We start from the raw sequence: 24,556 nt of genomic DNA on the forward strand, positions 1-24,556 counted from the left end.
TTAAATATTTGTCTCAAAGCCAAATAAATATTTATTTGATTCAAATAAATTTTTATTTGATTTAAATAAAAAAATTTACATTTTATTAAAATTCCAATACAGAAAAATTCTGAATTGTTATTATTTTAATTTTTCAATGAAATATTTAACTTTTCAAAGGAGGAAATTTTTTTTATCCAACAAAAGAAATTTTATTTAATTAAACTTGAAAAAATTTTATTTGATTCAAATAATCAGTTACATCACTATTGAATAAATATTTCCTTTGAACAAAATAATTTTTATTTGAAATAATTAAAATTTATTTGAATCAATAATTTCTTTACTTTGAAACAAATACAATTCAATTGACTCAAATAATAATTATATTTGATAAAAATAAATATTTATTTGAACGAAATAATTTTTTTTTAATAAATAAATTGTATTTGAATCAATAATTTCTGTATTTGAAAAAAAAACCGTTTTTTTATGTTTTTAATGATATGAAAAAGTAAAAATTGAAATTAATTTAAAAGGTTCATTGAATAAATGATATTATTTACAAATGAGTTTTCTTTATATTATATAGTAAATGGCTCAAAGTTCAGTTGTTTCAATCTTTTTGCCTAAAGGATTATTCGTTACTTGTTGACTTCGTGAAATTGGCGATTCATTTCCTTCGTCCGTGCTACCTTCCATACTACTAAAAAATAAATTTAATTTATTATTATAATAACTATATAAAAAAAAAAATTATTAAATGGAACAAAAATTTGAAACTAACCTCGATATAGAAGCGACTCTCGGTTGAATATAATAAGGTTTATCTTCAGTTGGTCTATCATTGGTATTACTTTCGTTTATAATTTCTTCATTGTTTAAAGCATTTTCATCTAAAGAATCTCTTTCAGATCCGTGACTATAAATAATTAAATTAAATTAATTAAATTTAAACTTCTTGTTGAAAATCTGATGGAAAATGTCTTTTGAAGAAATTTAATTTAATGCGTTGTTTTCATTTTAGAGGAATTTTAAGTTTCATGACCTTGAACGAGCCGAGCGTTAAACGCTTAAAGGGCCTAACGTCGCTACAAACTATAAAGTAGTGTAAAATTAACAAAATTTAATTTTAATTAATTTTTCAAAATTTTACACAGTAAAAAAATTCTTACATACTTAAAAAATAAAAAATTATTTTATTTGAATAATCTGTTACTTGACTATTATAAAATAAATATTTTTATTTGTATTAAAATTATTATTTGAGCGAATTTTAAATGGTATTTGTTTCAAATACAGATCTTATTAGTTCAAATACATTTCATTTAATTCATATAAAAATTATTTTTTCAAGTAAATATTTTTTTGATTCAAGTAAATATTTATTTTATTCAACTTGATTCAAATATTTATTTGGTTCAATTAATTATTTATTTGATAATAGTCAAGTAACCAGTTTTTCTAATTTCTATTTCAGCTATTTTAATTTCAATTCCTATTTCCACTTTTTTTAATTTTGTGCCGAAATCTTTCTGTCCGTTTTTTTTTTTTTGTTCGACAAATTATAATTTCGTACTAATGGAAATTCGGGGTTTTAAGTATTCTATATTAAATAACAATTTGTGCAAATAAAGATTTGGAGAAATGAAGATTTTCTGAATTCGAAATTCTGACATTTAAAAGTTTGAATCATTTAAAATTTTGTTGAATAAAAATTCCACTAAGTTAATATGTTTAGTTAAATTAGAATTTTTTATTATATGAAGTTGGGTAAATTGTAATTTTGTAAACTAAAAATTCTGCCAAACAGAAATTCGGTACCAAATTAGGAAAAGTGAAAGTGGTAATAGAAACCAAAAAATCTTGATAAAACTTTTTTAAATTTTAATAAAAGAAATTCCAATTTATTTTTTTGTTATTCTTTTCGAAAATCTAATGGAAAATGTCTTTTGGAGAAATTAAATTTAATGCATTTTTTTCGATTTCCGGCAATTTTAAGTTTCGTGACCTTGAACGAGCCGAGCGTTAAACGCTTTAATGGCCTAACGTCGCTACAAACTATAAAGTAGTGTAAAATTAACAAAATTTAATTTTAATTAATTTTTCAAAATTTCACCTACTTTAGAATTGTGTAAAATTATTTGAGAAATTAATTTAAAATAATTAAACATTTCTTAATAAAAAAAAATGTTCATCTTTACCTGAATGACTCGTCACTTTTGAACCATTCGTTCTCATAAGCGTGCATCCATATTGGATTTGAACCCTCAACACTGTGTTTATTTGTATTAGGAACTCTACCGGGCCCTCTTATAAATTCCGAGTCTGTTGCACCTATTTATTGAAAACAATCGAAATTAGTTAAAAAAAAAATTTTTTTTACTAATTCAAATTTAGAAATGCATATATTTTTAATTTAATCACCAAATGGAGTGGCATTGGCAGCTTTGAGTTTACGTTGAAACGATGCCCTTTGAGAGAGGCAAAGTGCAATGCAAAGTATCAAAAGTGCCCCCAAAAAGAGAGTTATCGCTAATAACCAAAAAGTGGTGCCAGCTTGTTCATATTGAATGATTGGCTGTGCCTGTGCCGCTTGTGTATCAAGAACATTGAAATCTTTAAACAGATCGTCCAATTTTTCAATGTTACGATCTATCAATTCCAAAACCTCTGACACTTCCAAAATTGAATTGTCCTGCCGATTCACTAAATGGAGGTATAAATCAGTTCTTGTTCTGTCGACTGATCCATCTTGATTTTCATGGATTTTGTATTCGTCCACATTCACAATTGCACCGGTTACATTTCCCAGAATGCTGAAAGAATTTTTTTTTTTTTTCAATGTTTATAAATAAATTTTTTTTTTCATTTGAGATAATACTCGAATAAACGATTATTATCATTGGAAAAAATTTATTTGATTCTCAAATAATCGGTTGTTTGATTATTATACTGAAGGAAAATATATATTAAATTTTAATAATTATAGTAGAAATTTTAGTAAATATTTTTCAATTTAGGGTAAAGAATGTCAAAATAGAAAATATTGTTATGAAAAGTACAAAATATATTTCAGTTTTAATAAATGTTTTTCAAATCGTAGTAAATATTTGCGAACTTTAATAAAAATTTTAATAATCAATATTTCACATTTTAATACGTTTTCCCAAAATTGAAAAATATGTCTTTTTCTACTGTATTTATTTAAATTTAATATATATATTTTTTTTAATGTATCAAGTAAATATTTATTTGTATCAAGTACATTTTTTGTATCAAATAAATATTTATTTGCATCAAATAATTATTTATTTTTATCAAATAATTATTTAATTGTATCAAATAATTATTATTTGGGTCAATTAAAAGTTATTCATTTTAAATACAAAAATTATTGATTCGAATAGTTTATTTGACTCAAATAAAAATTATTTGGTCTAAATAAATATATTTATTTGTTAATAGCCAATAGATTATTTGAACGAAATAAATTTTATTTTCGAGTTAAATAAATTTACCCTCGGAAATTTTCGATTCGATTTCTAACTTCCGGTGGATGTTGTCTCAAAACGAATCTCACTCTTTGATCTTCACGAAGCAAATAAATAAATACTCGTGCAGTGTCTTGAAGTCCATCTGTATCATTTGCCAATACCTGTAAAAATTACAAAAATATAATTTTTGTAATTTTATTTTTATTAACAGAATTTAATTATATTACTAGGTTAGAGGTTAATGGACCTAAAAAATTCCGTAAGTTTCATTTTTATAATGTTTTGAACTCTGATTTTTAGGAATTGTACATAAATGATAAATGCCAACTCTGCAATATGCATATTATAGGAAAGCAATACGCACTAAATACTTTAAAACTTTTTATTTGTACATAAATGATAAATGCCAACTCTGCAATATGCATATTATAGGAAAGCAATGCGCATCAAATATATAAGCAATGCGCACCAAATACTTTAAAATTCACTTATTACTACTAAATGATGAATGCCAACTTTGTAATATACATATTATAGGAAACCAATGCGCACCAAATACTTTAAAACTTATTATTTGTACTAAATGATGAATGCCAACTCTGTAAAATTTTATGTAAAAGCAATACGCACTAAATACTTAAAAACTTTTTATTTGTACTAAATGATAAATGCCAACTCTGCAATATGCATGTTATAGGAAAGCAATGCGCACCAAATACTTTAAAACTTTTTATTTGTACATAAGAGGTTAGAGGTTAATGGACCTAAAAAATTCTTAAAGTTTCATTTTTATAATTTTTTGAACTCTGATTTTTAGGAATTTATTGAAATTTTGATTAAAAAAAAAAAAAAAATTCGGACATTAAATTTCACAAATTTTTAAATTACATTTTTTAAAAATAATTGAATTGCAGAAGATTTTAAATTTGAAATAAATTTTCTGCAAATTTAAACTGCGGTAATTTTTTTTTTTTTAATTTCTGAAAATAATTCAATTTTAGGGTTTTTATTTAAAACTTTTTTTAAATTGTTGAATTTTTAATGAAATATTATAATTATTGAAAATAATTGAATTTCGGAAGAATTATAAGTTGAAATTTTTAGAAATAATTTAATTTCAAAAGATTTTTTTTAAATTTCAGACAATATTAAATTTTACAAAATTGAAAATAATTTGTCAAATCATTTTAGATAACATTTTTTTTAAAAGAAATTTAATTTTTAAAAATTTACAATTTTCAGATTTATGAATGTAATTGAATTTCAAGTGATTTTTGAATAAAATTTTCGGTGATTTCTGTTGCTGAAGAATTTATTAGAAATTACAGGCAAAAAAAAAAATTGCAAATTAAAAATTTTTTTAATTGAAAAATGCTCTTTCAGATTATTAAATTTTTGAAGAATATTATAAAAATCATTAAAAATAATTTAATTTCGGTAGAATATTATATAGTTGAAATTATTAAATTTTAGAAAATTTTTGATGGAAAATTTTAGAAATTAAATATTTCTAAAATTTAATTTTAGTTAATTTAGTTTTTAGTTAATTCAATTTAGTTAAATTAGTTTTAGTTTTTTTTTAAGGTAATTTAAGTCTTTAATTGAAATTTTCGAAAAATAATTAAATATTCTCACTTATATTTATGAAAAATATGTTTAAACAAACCATAAAATCAAAATATCCTTTCATTCCTCGTTGTGGATCAAAATTTAAACTAACCGCACCGGTAACTCTATCCACCAAAAATGGTTGAATTCTTATATCATCCAATCCTTCTGTGAGAGTCATTTGAATTTTTCCAATTTGATAATAATTGACATTTGCATTTTCCTCCATATCCAAATCGATTGCCTGGATAAATGTTTATAATCATTAAATATACCATTCTTAGTTTAAAAAATTAGTTAAATTAGTTGAAATTAATCAAAAAAAAGAAATAAAAGAATTAAAAAAAAGAAAAAAAATGAAAACCTTTCAAAATTAATATTAAATTTAGATCGTATTATTTTTTATCAAAAAAAAATGGAATCATTCAAATTACTTTAATAGTCATGAATTGTGTTCCAAAATCAGCTTCTGTTGTCACGCCACCGGTAAAAACTTTATTGATAAATGTCGGTGGATTGTCATTAATATCGGATACAGTAACAATGACTTTCAATAGTGTATCATCACTATTATTGAAATAATTCTCATTTGGAGGAGCGTTACTACAATCCTCGGTTGCTTTTATCAAAAGCACATGTTCTTCTTCTTTTTCTCTATCCAATGATTTCAAAATCTGAAAACAATTATCAAAAAAAATTCAATTTCAAAAATTCAACAAAATTCGTGGTTTTTTTTTTTGCTGAAAAAAAAATGAAAGTAAATTTAATTTAACTTACAGTTAACTCGTGAGTTTTATTGTCAAGATAAAAAAGACCATCATCATTCCCAGCCACAATATAGTAGCAAACTTGTGTTGGTGGATCGTCAAGATCATCAACCTCATCCCTATCAATTGTCTCGGGTAGAATAATTTTTTCAATTCCTGGTAATTTTTCTTCAGTAAAGTTTAATTTACAAATATCCACTAAAAATTGTGGCTCATAATCATTTATATTTCGTACATAAATTATTAAATCAAGATCAGAACTCAACGGTGTTGGTTTTCCCATGTCGTAAGCTTCAATTCGAATCTGCAAAATTGATGATAATGATAAAAATCAATAAGAAAATAAAAAAATAGTAGATTAAAAAATTAAAATTATTTTTATATTCAATTATCGTGTAAAGAATACAAAAATGTTTTAAAAAATTTTTTATAACGCTTGGGAAAATTTAAATTATTTATGAACAAAAAAAAAAAAGTAAATTACTTCGTATAATTTTTGTATTTCTCGATCTAAGGGAAGATTTAGTGTGACAAGACCGGATATTTCATCAATTTGAAAAGTACGCCAGTGACCTGCCAAGTCCTGTTTTAATCGAAAATGAACATCTCCATTTGGTCCTGTATCAGCGTCTTGTGCTTCAACTTGAATAATCGCTGAACCCACTGTTATGTTCTAGAAATAAAAAAACAAATTTTTAATTTTATTAAATAGAAATTGAAAAATTATTTTAATTTCTCAGTTTATTTTTAATTTTTACATTCTTATCATAATGAGAAAGTATTTTTTTTTTTTTTTTTATTATAATTAGCCTTCACCTCCGGAACTCGTATTGTTGTATTATGTTGGGGACTGATAAAAATCGGTGGATTGTCATTATAATCAGTAACACAAATATTCAAAACGGCATTGTCCGATTTAGCTGGAGTTCCAAGGTCACTGGCATCAAGATACAATGAATAATTTCCAAATTTCCCTCTCAATGATTTTGTTGCTTTTATTCTTGCTGTCCAATAATCGATTTGCTCCAGTAGAAAGAAACCTAAATGTGTAAAAAAAAAAAAAAAAATTTTCTTAGGATTTTTTTTTTTTTGAATTTGCTATTGAGTTTTTTTTTAGGTTTTTTTTCCTAGGGAAATAAAATTTTTTTTTTTTGTCGTACCCATTTCATTTCCACTGAGTATTTTTATTGTGACTCGTCCATTTGGTGTCAATGGATTGTCCACATCCTTTACTTTAATTACTGCCACATTTTCTCGAATATCATGAAATTCAGAAATAGTTATGCACTCCTTTGGTATTTCAATTTTTGGCGCATTATCATTAACGTCAATTACAATTACTCTGTGGAAATATTAAAAAAAAAATATATTAATAATAATTTTACAAATTGAAATTAAATTCAATTTAACAATATAGACTGAAAAACAAAATTTATTTGATTCAAATACTCGATTACTATTATCAAATAAATATTTACTTGAACCAAATAATTTTTAATTGAATTAAATAAATTTTATTTGAACCAATAATTTCTGTATTTGAAATAAATACCATTTTATTGATTCAAATAATAATTATTTGATAAAAATAAATATTTATTTGATAATAGTCAAGTAATCGAGTATTTGAATCAAATAAATTTTTTTCAGTGTAGAAGGGAATCATGGTTGACTGAAAATAATTTTAATTGCTGACTAATTAATATTTAATTAAATTTAATTAATTTATTATTATTGAATATTATTATTATTAAATTATTAAATTAAAATTAATTATTAAAATTTATTATGGAAGTTTAATTATTTTAATAGCTCTATAGACAGTTAAGAATTTTAATTTAAATTTAAAAAAAAAAGGAAAATTTGACAGTAAATACAAATCATATGTATAAGAAGCAAATACACCGGAACTTACTCGATTTGCTTGAAAGCATTTCTTGATTCTCCTGCCGTGTATCCAAATTGATAATTGTCCCAAGCCTCAACTACAAGAACATAATTACTCTTTGTTTCCCAGTCAAGCGAATCTGCAACGGTCAAGGAGCCAGTTTCCGGATGAATGGCAAACTTTCCCTAAAAAAAAAAAGAAAATAGTACAATTTTTCTAATTTTCCAATCAAGTTTTCTTTTTTTTTTTTTTTTTTTAATGTTATAAAAATATTTTTTAACGGAAGTAATTTTTATTTTTTGTAATTTTTTATATATATATTTTTTTATTTTTTGTATCTTTTGTATTTTTTATAATTTTTTTGAAATTCAAATTGTAAAAAAAATTCGAAATATTTAGCTCATTTACCTGTGCAGACGTTCGATCTAGGAGATATGTAATTTTACCATAATCATCACTGTCAGCATCTCTCGCCATTATTATGGCAATTTCTGTTCCGATTTTTGCATTTTCCATTACCGTCACATTATGAATTTCAACGATAAAAAACGGATTATTATCATTTTCGTCCAGTACTTGAATGTAAACTTCTGCCAAACTCGATCTGGAGCAGAAAAAAATCTAATTACAACAAATTATAAAATTATAAAAAATAATTTCTAATTATTAATTATTAAAATATAAAAAATAATTATAAATTATTAATTATTAAATTATAAAAGTAATCATAAATTATTAATTATTAAATTATAAAAGTAATCATAAATTATAAAATTTAATTTAATGCATTTTTTTCGATTTAGAGCAATTTTAAGTTTCGTGACCTTGAACGAGCCGAGCGTTAAACGCTTAAAGGGCCTAACGCCGCTACAAACTATAAAGTAGTGTAAAATTAACAAAATTTAGTTAATTAATTTTTCAAAATTTAACATACTTTTGAATTGTGTTTTTAATACAAAAATTTATTTTATTTAAATAATCTGTTACTTGACTATTATAAAATAAATATTCATTTCTATTAAAAAGTATTATTTGAACCAATTTTAAAATGGTATTTGTTTCAAATATAGAAATTATTGGTTTAGATAAAATTTATTTAATTCAAGTAAATATTTAATTTGATAATAGTAATCGAGTATTTGAACCAAATAATTTTTTTTTTAGTATGTAAATTATAAATTTTGAATTATAAATTATAAAATTATAGAAATTAATTAATTTACATTAATTATTTTTTTACCTTGGTGGCACGCCTGAATCAGTGGCTCTAACTGTTAAATTCAACCAAGAATATTGTTCTCTGTCAATTTTATTAGCAACAATCATTTCACCAGTTTCTGAATCGAGATCAACTAATTCTGTTAATTCTCTCGGACTTTCCAATGAATAACTAATGGTACGATTTTTGTCATCGTCATAAGCAACGACACTTGCAATATGCATTCCATTTTTACTATTTTCCGTCACTGATCTTCTATAAAACGGTCTTCGAAATCGAGGATTATTGTCATTCTCATCTTCAATTATAATATTCAAAGTAGCTGAAAAATTACAAAAAAAAATTGATCTTCAAATTTCTCTATTGTTTTCTCAAAATAAATTTTAGTTTTCGTCAAAAAAAAAATTTTTTTGTCAAATTACTAATTTAAAAAAAAAATTCTTATTAAAATTTTTTTTTTTATTTTAATTTTAAAAACTTATTTAAAAGGTTTTGTCGTGTCTTTAAAGTTTTGTTTTTTTTTTTGTTTGAATAAGTTTCAAAAGTTTTGTACAAAACTTTTCATTAAGAACGCGTAATGAAATTCCTTTGCTGTTGAAGAATTTTCTTTTTTTACTAAACTTTAATTTCTCACGAAATAAATATAATTTACCAGAGGCAATTTGAGGTCCATTTACAGCCGCCAAATCTTCAACAACGAGACCAAGTTTTATGGTCTCAACCCTCTCTCTATCCAATAATCGTAACACTCGAAGCAACCCATCCAGGGCATTCAACTCGAGAGCCGCCAGGTAATCGTATTCTTGAACACGAATCAGAGTTCCTTCCTCGTTTCTTGCCTCGGATGAATTGGGATCGATTCGATACCGCAAAATCGGTGCAATATCAGGATCGCTCGCTACAACTCGATGAACATACGCTCCAATCTATATTTTTTAAAAATATTTTTTTTTTCAATTTTTTTTTTAATATTTTTTTTTATTATTATTTATTTTAGTTAGAAATAGAAATTTCGATTTTTTCAAAGGAAAAAAAAAAATTAACCCCACCTGAGTATTTTCTCTAATTGTTACTGTTCCTGGATCGATAAATGTTGGCGATTTATTGTTAACATCAATAATGGAAATATTGACAACAACATCGGCCGTACGTTGAATTTCAGTTCCACTGTCAATGGCAACAACATTTAAAATATATCGTGTAGTTTTTGGTGACGTTAAATCTGGATCTAAATTCGATCCGGATGCCACTTTAATTATACCAGTTTCCGGTCCAATGACAAATTTGTCACCAGCTCCACTTTGAATTCGATAGACTATTTTATTATTTGGTGATGACAAATCTCTGTCCCAGGCTTTTACCTTCAAAAAAAGAAAAAAAAATTTCTTTTAAATTCTAATTCTTTCTAAATTAATTATTTTTAATAATTTTTAATGAAATTCTTTACAAATTTAATTATTTTCCAAAATTTCAATTCAAAAATCTAAAGTTCAATTATTTTTAAAATTTTCTGCTATAACTTTTTTCCGAATTCAATATTACTTTTTAATGATTTTTATAATGCTTTGAAAATTCAATAATCTGAAAATATTTTTCAATTAACAAAATTTTGAAATTAAAATTTTTTAACTGTAAATTTCTAATAATATCTTCAGCAACAAAAATCGATGAAAATTTTAATTAAAAAATCCCTTGAATTATTTTCAAAAATTTGAATTGTAAATTTAAATTTTAAATGTTATCTATATTAGTTATTTGATAAATTATTTTCAATTCTTGTAATATTTAATTATTATCTGAAATTTAATAAAATCTTTTGAAATTTAATTATTACCAAAAATCTCAACAATAATTCTTCAAAAATTCAATTATTATTATTATTATTATTTTTCAACATTAGAAATGACTAAAATTTCAATAAAAAAAAATATTTGATCTCAAATAATTAAATTAATAATTGTTTAAATGTGCATCTTTATAAGTAATTGTAACAAAAAATGATTGAAATAATTTTTTTTTTAATCATTTGGCAACAGTTTATATTAAATATAATAGTAATAATAGTTATTTTTTATGAACGCGCCGTAATTGGTACACTTATCCTATTGAATTTTCAGAAATTAAAAAAAAAACTTCTTGCAGAAAATTTATTTCAAATTTTTTCTAATTCAATTAATTTAAAAAAAAATTTAATTTACAAATCAGTAAAAATTTAATTATTGTCCGACATTTTTTTTTTTTGACCATTAAAACTAAAAACTGTATGCTAGAATTTTAAATTCGAATTATAATTATAAATTATAATAATAATTCGAATTTTTGTTTTTTTTTTTTACCTGTAAAACAGTAGTGCCACCGGGTACATTTTCAGGAATATTTTTTTTATAAACAGCTCTCTCAAAATTTGGTCCATTATCATTGACATCCTTGAAATAAATAATAACAGGTACATCCGAACTTAAACTCGGCGATCCCATATCTTTGGCTCTAATTGTTAATCGTAATGGACGAATTGCTATTTCCATTTGTCCTTTATTGGCGGGTAATTTTTCAAAATCCATTGGCATTGACGGTGAAATTATTCCTCTCGTTGGATCAATTGTGAAATTACGGGAATATTCGCTATTTACAATTGAATAAACAACTTCACTGTTTCTTGTTCCTGAAAAAAAAAAATTTTGTTTATTAATTTCTATAAAAAAAAAGAAAAATAAAAAAATAGAAAAATAAATAATAATAATAATAACAATTTACCATTTAAATCAATGTCAAAAGCCTCGACAATTAATGGTGATTCAAATTGTTCTTCATTCTCTAGTAGTACGACTTCGTATTTAGTTTGTAGAAAAACAGGTGCATTATCATTAACATCGAGAATATTGACAATTAATTGTGCTGTATTTCGATTTCCTCTTCCTAAATCGTCGCGTGCCTCAACTGTCAAATAATGTCGTGATACTAATTCTCGATCGAAACTTGACCCACTTTCTTTCACTGTAATTACACCACTTAAAGGATTCAGAGACAATCTGCAAAAATTATAAAATTATAAATGTCTTTTAAAAATTTTAATTAATTTAATTTTTTTTTAATTCCGGTAAATTAGTTTAAATTTAAAAAACAAAAAAATGTTTAATTTTCAAAATTAAAAAAAAAAATGAAATATAAATGAGAAAAATAAAATGGAATAAAATACATTGTGGGGAAAAATTAAATAAAATTCAAAACTACTTGATTCAAATTTAATTAATTAATTAATTTTTGATTAATTTCAATTAGTGTCAATTAATTTCGATTAATTTCAATTATTATAAAATAAAAAAAATGTAGTTCTTTAAAATAGATAACTAACACGTGAGCAATGCTGCCACCCAAATTTGTGTATCTAATTCCATGGGTACCAAAATTTCCACTATCAGCATCCAATGCTTGTACCCAAGCTAGCGTTGAACCAATCTCACAATTTTCCGGTATTGTTACTTCATAAATATTTTGAGTGAATTCGGGATAATTGTCATTTTGATCCTTGATATAAATTGTCACTGGCACAATACTGTATTTTGCGGCTGGCGTTACAATTTCTTTGGCAATTAATGTAAAGTTGACAACTGGAATTTTTTTTTTTTTTTTTTTTTATTAAAATAAATTATTTTTTAAATAAATTTTTATTAAAATAAATTATTTTTATAAATACTTTTTTTTATTGAAATTTTTTTTTTTTTTTTTAATAATTAGAATACAATTACAAAAAAGGTGGAATTTAGTTATGAATTTTTATTCACCAGTTCTTTCTTCAAAATCTAATTTTGAAGTATTTTTAACACGAATTAAGAATGCGGCTTCATTGATCCCACGGGATGGTGTGATGTCGAAAATTCCATTATCTCCATCGATGAACATTCCAAAAGTTCCATTCGTCCCCTAAAATAATAATATCTTAACCGAGTTCTTATTTGAAAAATAATATATATATTTATTAATGTCAAATCGGGAGAAAAATTTTATTTTTTATACAACTATATTTATAATAATTATTATATTAAAATACACCCAGAGAAATATTTTATTTGCATTTATTTGTAGCAAAAATAAAATTTATTTGACTCTATCATAATTATTATAACAAAATTTATTAAATTTTTTTATATAAATGAGATTTAAGGAGTGAACTTAGGCAAAAAAATTATTATTGTTATTATTATTATTATTATTATTATTATTATTATTATTATTATTATTATTATTATTATTATTATTATATAAAACTCTATATAAAACTCACCAAGTCGTGATCATAAATTTCGGGAATGGCATCGCCAATAAAATTGACTGGCGTATTTTGTGGTGCATTTTCATTTATTTCGGCGATATAACGTTGACTACGAAATGTTGGTGTTTCATCGTTAATGTCAGTGAGAATAACAGTCACTTCCGTTGATACTGAAGGAGCAGGTACAACGACACTTGATATTTCTTTAACAGTAATTTCCAAGATAAATGTACCATCACTATTATCACCAGCCTCACGGTCCAATTGCGCTATCGTGAACACTAAACCAGAAGTGGGCTCAATATCGAACAAGTGTTTTGGACCCTGAGTGATGCTGTATTTTATCTTGTTATTTATACCCTTGTCACCATCAATTGCACGAACTATTTTTTTCAAAAAAAAAAAAATAATTATTATTTCTTGTAATAATTCAAATCATATTTATTAAATAATAACAATAAATAAATAACAATAATAATAATAATAATAATAACAAAAATAATAACAATAAAAATAATAATAAAAAAAATAATTATTATTTTTATTATTATTGTTGGTATTGTTGTTGTTCATGTTATTGTTGTTGTTATTATTGTTATTGTTTTAGTTATTTTTATTATTTATGTTATTGTTATTATTGTTATCAATCATGTTATTGTTTTTGTTATTTTTATTGTTCATATTGTTGTTGTTGTTGTTATTTTTATTGTTCATGTTATTGTTGCTATTGTTATTGCTGTTGTTGTTATTGTTATTGATCGTGTTATTATTTTTATTGTTCATATTATTGTTGTTATTGTTATTTTTATTGTTCATGTTATTGTTGCTATTGTTATTGCTGTTGTTGTTATTGTTATTTTTATTGATCGCGTTATTATTTATATTGTTATTTTTATTGTTCAGGTTATTGTTGCTATTGTTATTGCTGTTGTTGTTATTGTTATTGATCGTGTTATTATTTTTATTGTTCATATTATTGTTGTTATTGTTATTTTTATTGTTCATGTTATTGCTGTTGTTGTTATTGTTATTTTTATTGATCGCGTTATTATCTTTATTGTTGTTGTTATTTTTATTGTTATTGTTTATGTTATTATTTTTGTTATTTTTATTGTTCATGTTATTGTTGCTATTGTTATCGCTGTTGTTGTTATTGTTATTTTTATTGATCGCGTTATTATTTATATTGTTATTTTTATTGTTCAGGTTATTGTTGCTATTGTTATTGCTGTTGTTGTTATTGTTATTGATCGTGTTATTATTTTTATTGTTCATATTATTGTTGTTATTGTTATTTTTATTGTTCATGTTATTGCTGTTGTTGTTATTATTTTTATTGATCGCGTTATTATCTTTATTGTTGTTGTTATTTTTATTGTTATTGTTTATGTTATTGTTTTTGTTATTTTTATTGTTCATGTTATTGTTGCTATTGTTATCGCTGTTGTTGTTATTGTTATTTTTATTGGTCGCGTTGTTATTTATATTGTTATTTTTATTGTTCATGTTATTGTTGATATTGTTATTGCTGTTGTTGTTATAGTTATTTTTATTGTTCATGTTGTTGATGTTCTTGTCATTATTGTTGTCATTATTGTTGTTGTTGTTGTTATTATTGTTATTATTTTTATTGTTGTCGTCAATCATCTTATAGTTATAGTTATTTTTATTGTTCATGTTATTGTTGTTATTTTTAGTTTTATTGTTCATGTTATTGTTGCTATTGCCGTTGTTGTTATTGTTGTTGTTTATGAAAAAAGTTTTCCTTATTTTTTCTGTCAGGTTTATTTGATTCAAAACTTAGATATTGAAAAATGTTTTTTTTTTAAAATTAAATCTTAATTTAAAAATTATTTTCTATATTGAATACCTTGAAGAACAGGTGTTCCAATTCTGACATTTTCACTGATTCTAGCAACGGGAGTCATTGCCACAAATTCCGGGGGTTGATCCTCTACATCCTGAACTTTCACTAAAATTGCTGTTGTACCTGTATTTACCTAAAAAAAAAAATGATTATAAAATTTTTATAATTTTATTTCAATAGAATTTATTTTCAAATTTTGTTTTCTTTTTACCTTTTCGTTGATTGCCCGATCGATTGCAAGTATTCGCAATTGATAAAGATATTTTCTTTCGTAATCCAAAGAGCCAATTAAACGAATGACACCTTTTCCATTGACTGTTGTAATTGTAAACATATCATTGTCACCGTCCAATTCTTGAATATAATAAACAACCTGTCCATGTGCACCTTCATCTGCATCGATTGCCTCAACAGTTGTTAATACACCGGGTGATGAATTTTCCTTAATTGTTATTGTTGTTGGATGTGGACGAAAAATTGGTACATTGTCATTTATATCTTCCACCAATAATAGAAGACTTTGAGTTATATAATTTCCTTCGCCTAATTTTCCATCGGTTAATGTCAAAATCAATGCATACTCATCTTGTAACTGAAATTGTTTATTTTTTATAAATAAAAAATATTTTTATTCAATATTAATTATTAATTTCATAGAAAAAAATCTTTATCTGAAATAGCGATATGTTTCTCTTAAACAGCGAAAACTTTAGCTGTTTTAATGATATATATCGCTGTTTCAAATAAAGATTTGTTTCTATGAAATTAATAAAAAAAATTTTTTTTGATAATACAGTGTTGGAAATATGAATAGAATTTTTTTTTTATATATCCTTAACTATCGAGAAAAGACAAATGTATTGTTTCAATTTTTCACCTAACTGATAATAATATGGAATATGTTGATTAGCTGTTTTACGATAATATGAAATCAGTGTTTAATTTACCTTGAAAATTTCTAGTAAAATAATAGCGTTAAATTGAGAATTACGAGTTTCGAGGTCGTGAAGCATTCAAGCATTGAGTTAATTCACTATTATTGAAGGACAAAAGATGTTCAATTTCTTTTTTTTCTAAATTTTAAATTGTATATATACTTTTGCCGCCAATAACTTTCATTTTTCGTCTTGTTAAATTCAACTAAATACGAAATCATTGCCAATTATATTTTACAATTGTGATTGAAAATACTTCTTTTTCTGCTTGAAAATAAATTTTAATTGTACAAATTACTATTTTCTATTTGGGACAAAAAAAATAATTAACTTAAAACGGTAATTTTTGGCTTAAAAAAAAGAATTATCTATTTAAAAATAAAATTCAATGAGAAAAATTATATTTTCCATTTTAGTTCTTCACATTTTTGTAGATCTAATGATTTTTAGATAAATCCAACATTATTGATTTATAGATCATTAATCCATGGATTATTGTTTTATAGATCGTGTATCTTTATACATATTATTATGGATCTATAGATCATTAATCTATAGAATATTGACTAATAGATCTTGATACAATTAATCCATACATCGATAGATCATTGATCTATACCATTATTGATTTATAGATCATCAATCATCTAGATTATTGTTTCATTAATCCATTGAATAATGACTCAGATCCTGATACGGTTGATCCATAAATCGATAAACTATTGATCTATAAAATATATGAAGTAATAGATCCTGATACAGTTGATCGATAAATCATTGATTTATAAATCATTAATCCATTTAAATTTTTGACTCATTCCCTGATACGGCTGATCTATAGATCGATAAATCATTTATCTTTAACATTATTGGTTTATTGATCATCCATTGATTATTGGTTTATAGATCTGAATCATACTATTATTGACCTATAAATTATTCATTCCTAGAATATTAACTCATAGATCCTCATACGGTTGATTCATAGATCGATAAATCAGTTACCTATAATATTATCGATTCATAGATCGATAAATAATTTATCTTTAACATTATTGATTTATAGATCATTAATCCATATATTATTGGTTCACAAAAAGTGTATCATATTATTATTGATCTATGGATCAGTCCACAAAATATTGTCTCAAATCCTGATATTATTGATCTATAGATCGATAAATCATTGATCTATAAATTTGAGCCTCTTGAAGGAAGTTATTGGCAGATGATTGACTTTCTGAATATTATATTGTTATATCATTAGGTGTGTTAGCATGAAACCGATTGTTCGAATTGATTGCCAGCGAGTGTAATGATTGACTGAGCGTAAAGTTCGTGATGCGTAAACGAAGCCGAACGGACGCGGTGCCTTTTACGCTAGAATACTTCCTTGATAGTGTCTTTTATTTACCGCTTCGAACTCGAACTTCACAGAAGAACAAAACATTTCTTCTTTTTCTTTCTTTTTTTTTTTTGCTTGCGCAATTCGTAAATATAGAGAAACGATCAACTCGATCAACTATTATATATATACAGTCATGCCGCAATTATTCCACAATTTTTAAAGTTACTCTGTTTCATGGACAAAAAGGATTCAATGTTTTTCTTTTCACAGAATATCTTCTTTATAAGAAATATCGTGACACCTGTTTTTTAAGGGATTAAAGAAAAATTTTTTTAAAAAATTTCATGCAATTTAATGAAAATAAACTATTTTGTACATTGAGAAAAATATTTTGTTTCATATTTGATATTTTTACTGATTTACAGAGGAAAAACATACGTAAGTGCAATTACTTGTCACTTGTAGGGCAGTGTACAACTAAATTTTTTTTGACATTTTTCTCTTTACTTTTTTAAAATTTTAAATTTTTTTTGTTGATCCTAACTACAGTTTTTTTTTTGTTATGATTAAAATGAAAATTTTACCTCTCTGTCCAGTGGTTTATTCAGATAAATATTTGCTTCATTTGGATTGAAGTTTTCTACTCTTATAACATCGCTACCGGGTTGATTTTTGATACCAAAAATCAATTCGTCTCCGTCTGGGTCTATTCCTCTTAATCGGTGTATTATGCTTCCTAAAAAGTAAATAATAATAATGATAATAAAAACAATATTACAAATAATTAGAATATAAATAAATAATACACTGAAAAAAAATTTATTTGATTCAAATAATCGGATACTTCACCCCAAAAAATGATTTATTTGAAACAAATATAATATATTTGAGTTAAATAAACGTATATTTGTCTCAGAACCTTCTAGTCCATTTATTTGGCGTAAATAAATTTTTTTATTTAAATGAAATAAATATTTATTAGGTTGTGGGACAAATATACCATTTTTCTAGGTGTAAACGTTGTGAACATCACCGACGTATATTTGTTTCATATACAGAAATTATTGGTTCATATACAATTTATTTAATTCAAATAAAAATTATTTAGTTCAAGTAAATATATTTATTTGATTTAGGCAAATATTTATTTGATTTAAGTACACAGAAAAAAACTGAACTCATTTTTGCAGCATCTCATTATGAGATCTTCATCAAAATGAGTTAATAGACAACTTCACGTTACTCAAAATGAACCTGTATAGAAAAACTGTAAAAATATTCGTTGAATGTGATTAGTGCGTCGTATTGGATTTAGTGGCTAAAAGCAAGTGTTTCATACTAGATAATGAATAATTGGGGAAAATATATGAGGAAACAGGGAAACATTTCAAACTGATTGTATTTATAAATTATTTTTAATTAATCACAAATTTTTTAATGGGGGAGTCAGTGACGTTAACAAGATTCCTAAGCAATGCGCACCAAACAATTTATCAATTAAATTAAAATTTTTAATAATTTAAATTAAATTTAACATTAATTTGTGTAAATCAACTTTGAGATATTTATTTGAATCAAGTACATACCTATTTATTTGGTGCAAATAAATATTTATTTGATTCAAGTAAATATTTATTTGCATAACAGCCAAGTAACCGAGTATTAATTTTTTTTTTTAAATTAAATTTTAATTTTTTTCAGTATACGAGAAAACAGAATAAAATAATAAAGAATAATGCGTGAAGCATATATATTTATATAAAAGAGCAGTAATTTGCACAAATATATAAAATTATTCTCACCAACTGGTGTTTTTGGCCCTTCCTTGAGCCTGAGGATGATTTCCGTTTGGCCATCGGTGAGGAACCGAGGTGGATTGTTTCTCGCAGTTGAGGGTGGCAAAAAACTCGCCAACAAAAAAAGAACAAAGCATCTTGTTTGAAAAGAGCTACAAAGCGAAGGAGTTGCTTTGAGTACTGTTGTCAGGGTCATATTAGGTGAAACACCCGTTCAGTCGTTGACATAATTTCCTTCTTTTGCACCTCCTTGTCCCAATGATGGTACTTGCGTTTCCTCTTTCATGTAGATAGATTTATATAATGATATCAAAAATTTTAGAGAATTTTTTTTTTACTTTCTCACTTGTTATTTCTTTATTTTCATTTAGAATTTCTAAACGCTTTTACTTTTCGTCATCATCTCTTCATTAACACTAGACGTAACATATTTTTGTCTGATTCTTAATTAACAATGAGAAAATCTTGATTTCTCATTCGATGTTTGTGTATATAGAATTTTCTGAAACAGTAAAAATTATCTCGTGGAGAAAATGTATCATTGTTGATGATTCGAATTTTAATGATTTTTTTTTATTGTGTGACAACCATTCATTTTGTTACATTTTATACAAAAAAATTGTTCAATTAAAAAAATTTTGTTTGCTTTCTAAAAAATTATTTATTGCTCGCAAATTTTTTTACCAGATTACGATTTTCTTAATAATTTCTAATTGGACAATTTTAAAAATTGCGCCGAAATCTTTTTGTCGATTATTTGTTCGGATATTTGTAATTTCGGACAAATAACAATTCAGCGTCTTAAAAATTCTATCAGTTAAAAATGCGGACAAATATTAAAATTCGGTAGCTAAAAATTTAGTTATTTAAAAATTCGTATAAAAAAAAATATTTTTAAAAAAATATTTTTTTTTGAATCATTTCTTTTTCTGCAACATTAAATTTTTATTTGTGAGACATAATGATTTTCTCTTTTTTGTTCATTTTAACAAAACAGTTTTTTTTAATGATGTGTAATTATTAAAATATGTCAATGTCAACTGGGGAGGGGAAAGTGAATTTTATCAATCATTCAAATGGTAATTTCATATATATGTATATATTATGTATATAAAAAAGAATTTCATGGGATGTTATTTTTGCTGAAAATTTCTGTTATTATTATAATAGTGAAGTAATTAGATACTCCATAGCTGATTTTGTTCTGCTATAATAATCTATGTTTAGTTGGCGTGACGATTACCCTACTATGTTAATAAGATATTACAACGTAATTAAAACGCTTATTATGTCATGCACGTTTTCAATTAAAGGAAATCGTTCAACTGAACCTCTGACATCCATAACGTATTTTTTTTCATATATATATATATATGATATTCCTACATTTTCTTCGGAAATAATACCGCGCGGCAATTTTAATGAGCTCTCAATTCATTTATTTAACTGTTAATTCGAGAAAAGACGGTTCTTATATTAGGATTTACTTATCGTGAAAATAATTATTATATTATAATTATTTTATTATTAATAATAATTATTATTTATTAATAAATAAATTATTTATTTATTACATGTAAATGATTATATTTAATACTAAAATAAATTTAATACTAAATAAATACTTGAATATTATAAATGAAATATTTGTGGTAAAGAATGGAAATATATATTTACATTAAGTAAATTTGGAAATATAAAAAATTACATATACGAGATACTTAATTTGCAAAATCTCACTTAAGTGCGAGTTCTTTGGTACTATAATATAAAGCTTTCTCTTAAGGAAACAACATGTCGTGCAATGTCAATCGCTCACTGACCACGAAAATAATTATACCAGAGAATTGAGTGAAAGCGAGTCGGAAGATCCTCATATAATACCCCATATCACATGGTATCTGCGGACATTCAAATCGGCGAACACGAATTTTAAATAATATATACTTACAAAAAAAAAATTGTGTATTATCATCTATATGTAGGTATATAAAAAACACATTTTTTATATAATTTTTTTTTTGTATAAAAAGGAATTGCAGATCGCATTAAAATATAAATACATATATATTCTATTAGGAAAAATTATGTTCGGAAAAAAATACTTTAGGAAATTAATTAATTAATTAAGAAAATGTTTTTAGGCAAAAATTAATTAGGAAAAAAATTTTTTTTGAGAATATGCAAATAGAAATCTATTAGGATTAAGAACTTTGTTTGGAAATGGGACAAAATATTTTCGTACACTTTTCTTTTTTTTTCATTATAGAAAAAAAGGAATAAGAAATTAAAGGAAAGAATAAAATAAATAGAAAGGAAAAAATTTTAATTGGAAAGGAAATAAAAATTATTTTTTTTTTTTTTGTATCTTATTCAGGAATATTAAATTACAAATTTAGAGGAATATTTCTTTTAATTCGAGAATATTTTCTTGTATTTGTTTTGGTACATAAACAATCGCTTATACCATCTCATGTGCTCTTTATATTTCTTTATAGTGATCTACTTTCCAACGCTCTTTTCTAATCGCTCAAAATAAAAAAAAACTTGCTATACCATATTGATCTTGAATAAACATTGATTCTCCAAGTTTCTCCTGTATTTTCTGTTTTGTATCAAACTAATGATGGCAGATATTGTTTTTTTTTTTTTTTTTAATTCAGTTTCTCTCATTTGTCGCAATTTCTTGTCCAATCAAAAGTGTTTAGAAAAATCATTTAAATAACCTTTCTTTTAAATTGTACTTTCGAATTTTTTTTTCATTTAGCTTTTTTCTATTCTCTAAATTTAAATTCGTTCACTAATTACAATTAGTGTAATTTTTAGTAAATTTTTTTACTAGTATTTACTAAAATTTTAGTGAAAAACGACTAAAAATTGGATTTTCACTAAATTAATGAATAAATTATTCAAATTCAGAAAATTGATAACACAGAAAATTAAAAGGCATTAAAATAAGCTGCAACGCTTCTTATTTTAATTCATTTTGGTATTAAAATAAGCAAAATTGGATTAAAATAAGAAGCGTTGCAGCTTATTTTAATGCCTTTTAATTTTCTGTGAAAACAAAATAATTAAAAAAATGTATTGAAAAAAATATTTTTTTTCCTTCTTAAAAGGGAAGAAATTTTTTTTTTTAGTTTCGATTTTGAAGTTTTGTTATTTGAAATTACAGTTTTTGCCCCTATTTATTTATGATAGAGAAAATGGGTTTGCGTGCGGGTACATATATTACAAGTACGCGGTTCGTCGAACTACTTGGTCGATGCTCATTAAACTTTAGTCGCTCTTTCGCGGTTATAATGGTTGTGATGTTGGTGGTGGTTTTCTTCGGCGGTACTTATGTTATATAGTGATGAGAGCGCATCCGCTCAACGGCCGTGGTCAGTGGTTGAAGGCCGACGCCCGGAAACCAGATAACCGTGTGAGATTGCAAAATATATTCGAGAACATTTTTTTTTTGTTGGAAAAATTTAACAAAAAAAAAAAAAAAATTATAGTCCATATTCGGAAACAAATATCTCTCGCTTCACACTTTTAATGCATGAGAAAATACAAAAGTACATTGTAGAAAGTATACATATATATATACTTCTATATCTTGAATTGTTTGTTCTTAATTAGCCACTGCAGAAGAAATACACGTGTTTTGCACCTTTTCCCCAATACAATATATTCTTATTATCTTCTTTTTTTTCGCCTCTTTAATTTATTTACTAATTAATGAGTCTTGTAAATTAATTTTACACGCCGAAAAAAATTATCAAAAAATTAATTTTAATACTCATTTAGCTAATTTTCAATATTATAGTAGAAAAAAATTTTATTTGAAATAATCAAACAAATTATTTTCCCGTAGGAAATTATTCCTAATTTATGTACTGAAAAAAATTTATTTAATTCAAATATAATCGATTACTTGTTAAATAATTACTTGAATTAAATAAATATTTACTTGAACCAAATAATTTTTATTTAAATTAAGTAAACTGTATTTGAACCAATAATTTTTGTATTTGAAACAAATATAGCCTTTTATTTAACTGAAATAATATTTATAAATAATATTTTAATATTTATAATATAAATAAATATATTTATTTGATAATAGTCAAGTAACCGATTTGAAGGAAATAAATTTATTTTCAATTCAACCTACAAAAATGAATTTTCTGGAAGTAATTGGAATAAAAAAGTAAATTGGAATAAACAAGCAAGTAGTGATTTAAAATATAGTTCAAATTTAAGTGATTTTGATTGTGATCATCACTGTAAAATAATTCAAATATTTTGACACTTATCTTTTTCTTGAAATTCAGACATGCTAGTACTTTGTAGAACAATCGCTCTCCTTAACGAAAAACCGTGTCGGCCACGCTTCTAACTCGTATACACCTCATTTTTAAAATTCAATCTGAATTTCATTACCCCTTTTATTTTTTAACGTAATTTTATATAAAATCTTTAATATAAGCTTTATGTTAAAGAAAATTATAAAATTTGACCCAGTGTGATAAAAAAAGAGGTTTATTTTCTTAATTTTAGTTCATTTCCTCTATTATATAAACTTTTATATTATTTGCGAAATTTAAAAGAATCGATTCAAATGTCTATTTGAAAAAGGTTTGCGTGCATTTCGTTGATAGTTGGAAACAAAACTTTTAGTACGTTATATTAGTGTGAAGGTGTCGAATTTTCTGAAATGTGTGTTAGAACCGGAAATTCATTTTTGTTTAACTCATTTCAAGTTATATAAAAAAAAAAAAAAAATGTGAAAAAAGCATTTAGAAACAACAAAAATCTCTCATTAAAATGCCATTTTAACTTGAGATTCTTCGTGAAGGTATATATGCTCTTAAAATAATTAAATGCTTTTCAAACTTTTTCTTGTATTGCATTTTGACGCAACGTTCCAAAAAAAACGGAAATAGCTGAATTTCAATTTTTTTCCGATGTTAATGTAATCGTAATCGTTTTGTATAAACAAAAGTTTATAGTAACTAATTTATTTAAAATAAGAATTAGGTATCTAAAAGTGAGCGAATTTTCATTTACGAATTTTCATTTGTTCGAATTATAATTTGACAGAATTTCCAAAAACCCAATTTTTCACATTACATAATTTTTAATTAACAAATAATTATTATTTGAATTAAATAAATTATATCTGAACCAATAATTTCTATATTTGAAACAAATATCATTTAAAATTGGTTCAAATAATAGTTTTAATATAAATGAATATTTATTTTACAATAGTAAAGTAACATATTATTTAAATGAAATAAATTTTTGTATTAAAAACACAATTCTAAAGTATGTAAAATTTTGAAAAATTAATTAAAACTAAATTTTATTAATTTTACACTACTTTATAGTTTG

The 24,556-nt window shown here is 24.1% G+C and overlaps 1 protein-coding gene across 2 annotated transcripts in view; it reads right to left on the reverse strand.

The window, feature by feature from the left end:
- Nucleotides 1–231: 231 nt before the first annotated feature.
- LOC127287624 (cadherin-23) overlaps nucleotides 232–24,556 on the reverse strand; it is a 28,416-nt gene continuing 4,091 nt past the window's right edge. Inside the window, exons 2-26 of one of the 2 annotated variants that reach the window (XM_051314653.1) lie at nucleotides 19,181–19,676; nucleotides 17,963–18,114; nucleotides 15,307–15,687; nucleotides 15,099–15,228; nucleotides 13,241–13,611; nucleotides 12,741–12,879; nucleotides 12,311–12,566; nucleotides 11,713–11,987; nucleotides 11,295–11,620; nucleotides 10,008–10,319; nucleotides 9,611–9,884; nucleotides 8,980–9,280; nucleotides 8,148–8,343; nucleotides 7,767–7,924; nucleotides 7,012–7,193; nucleotides 6,668–6,891; nucleotides 6,336–6,524; nucleotides 5,862–6,155; nucleotides 5,519–5,758; nucleotides 5,143–5,328; nucleotides 3,501–3,637; nucleotides 2,407–2,798; nucleotides 2,184–2,316; nucleotides 767–901; nucleotides 232–682 (exon numbers count right to left, since the gene is read on the reverse strand). In XM_051314653.1, the coding sequence (XP_051170610.1) occupies nucleotides 580–682; nucleotides 767–901; nucleotides 2,184–2,316; nucleotides 2,407–2,798; nucleotides 3,501–3,637; nucleotides 5,143–5,328; nucleotides 5,519–5,758; nucleotides 5,862–6,155; nucleotides 6,336–6,524; nucleotides 6,668–6,891; nucleotides 7,012–7,193; nucleotides 7,767–7,924; nucleotides 8,148–8,343; nucleotides 8,980–9,280; nucleotides 9,611–9,884; nucleotides 10,008–10,319; nucleotides 11,295–11,620; nucleotides 11,713–11,987; nucleotides 12,311–12,566; nucleotides 12,741–12,879; nucleotides 13,241–13,611; nucleotides 15,099–15,228; nucleotides 15,307–15,687; nucleotides 17,963–18,114; nucleotides 19,181–19,370 (5,676 nt within the window). In that variant the 5' untranslated portion in view covers nucleotides 19,371–19,676 and the 3' untranslated portion in view covers nucleotides 232–579. Of the gene's footprint in view, nucleotides 686–766; nucleotides 902–2,183; nucleotides 2,317–2,406; nucleotides 2,799–3,500; nucleotides 3,638–5,142; nucleotides 5,329–5,518; nucleotides 5,759–5,861; nucleotides 6,156–6,335; nucleotides 6,525–6,667; nucleotides 6,892–7,011; nucleotides 7,194–7,766; nucleotides 7,925–8,147; nucleotides 8,344–8,979; nucleotides 9,281–9,610; nucleotides 9,885–10,007; nucleotides 10,320–11,294; nucleotides 11,621–11,712; nucleotides 11,988–12,310; nucleotides 12,567–12,740; nucleotides 12,880–13,240; nucleotides 13,612–15,098; nucleotides 15,229–15,306; nucleotides 15,688–17,962; nucleotides 18,115–19,180; nucleotides 19,677–24,556 lie in introns of both variants that reach the window. The other variant, XM_051314652.1, reaches the window with a different exon arrangement.

Source organism: Leptopilina boulardi, unplaced genomic scaffold, assembly GCF_019393585.1.
Source record: "Leptopilina boulardi isolate dan_hultmark-lab unplaced genomic scaffold, ZJU_Lbou_2.1 LbouV2_372, whole genome shotgun sequence".
NCBI classification, from domain to species: domain Eukaryota; kingdom Metazoa; phylum Arthropoda; class Insecta; order Hymenoptera; family Figitidae; genus Leptopilina; species Leptopilina boulardi.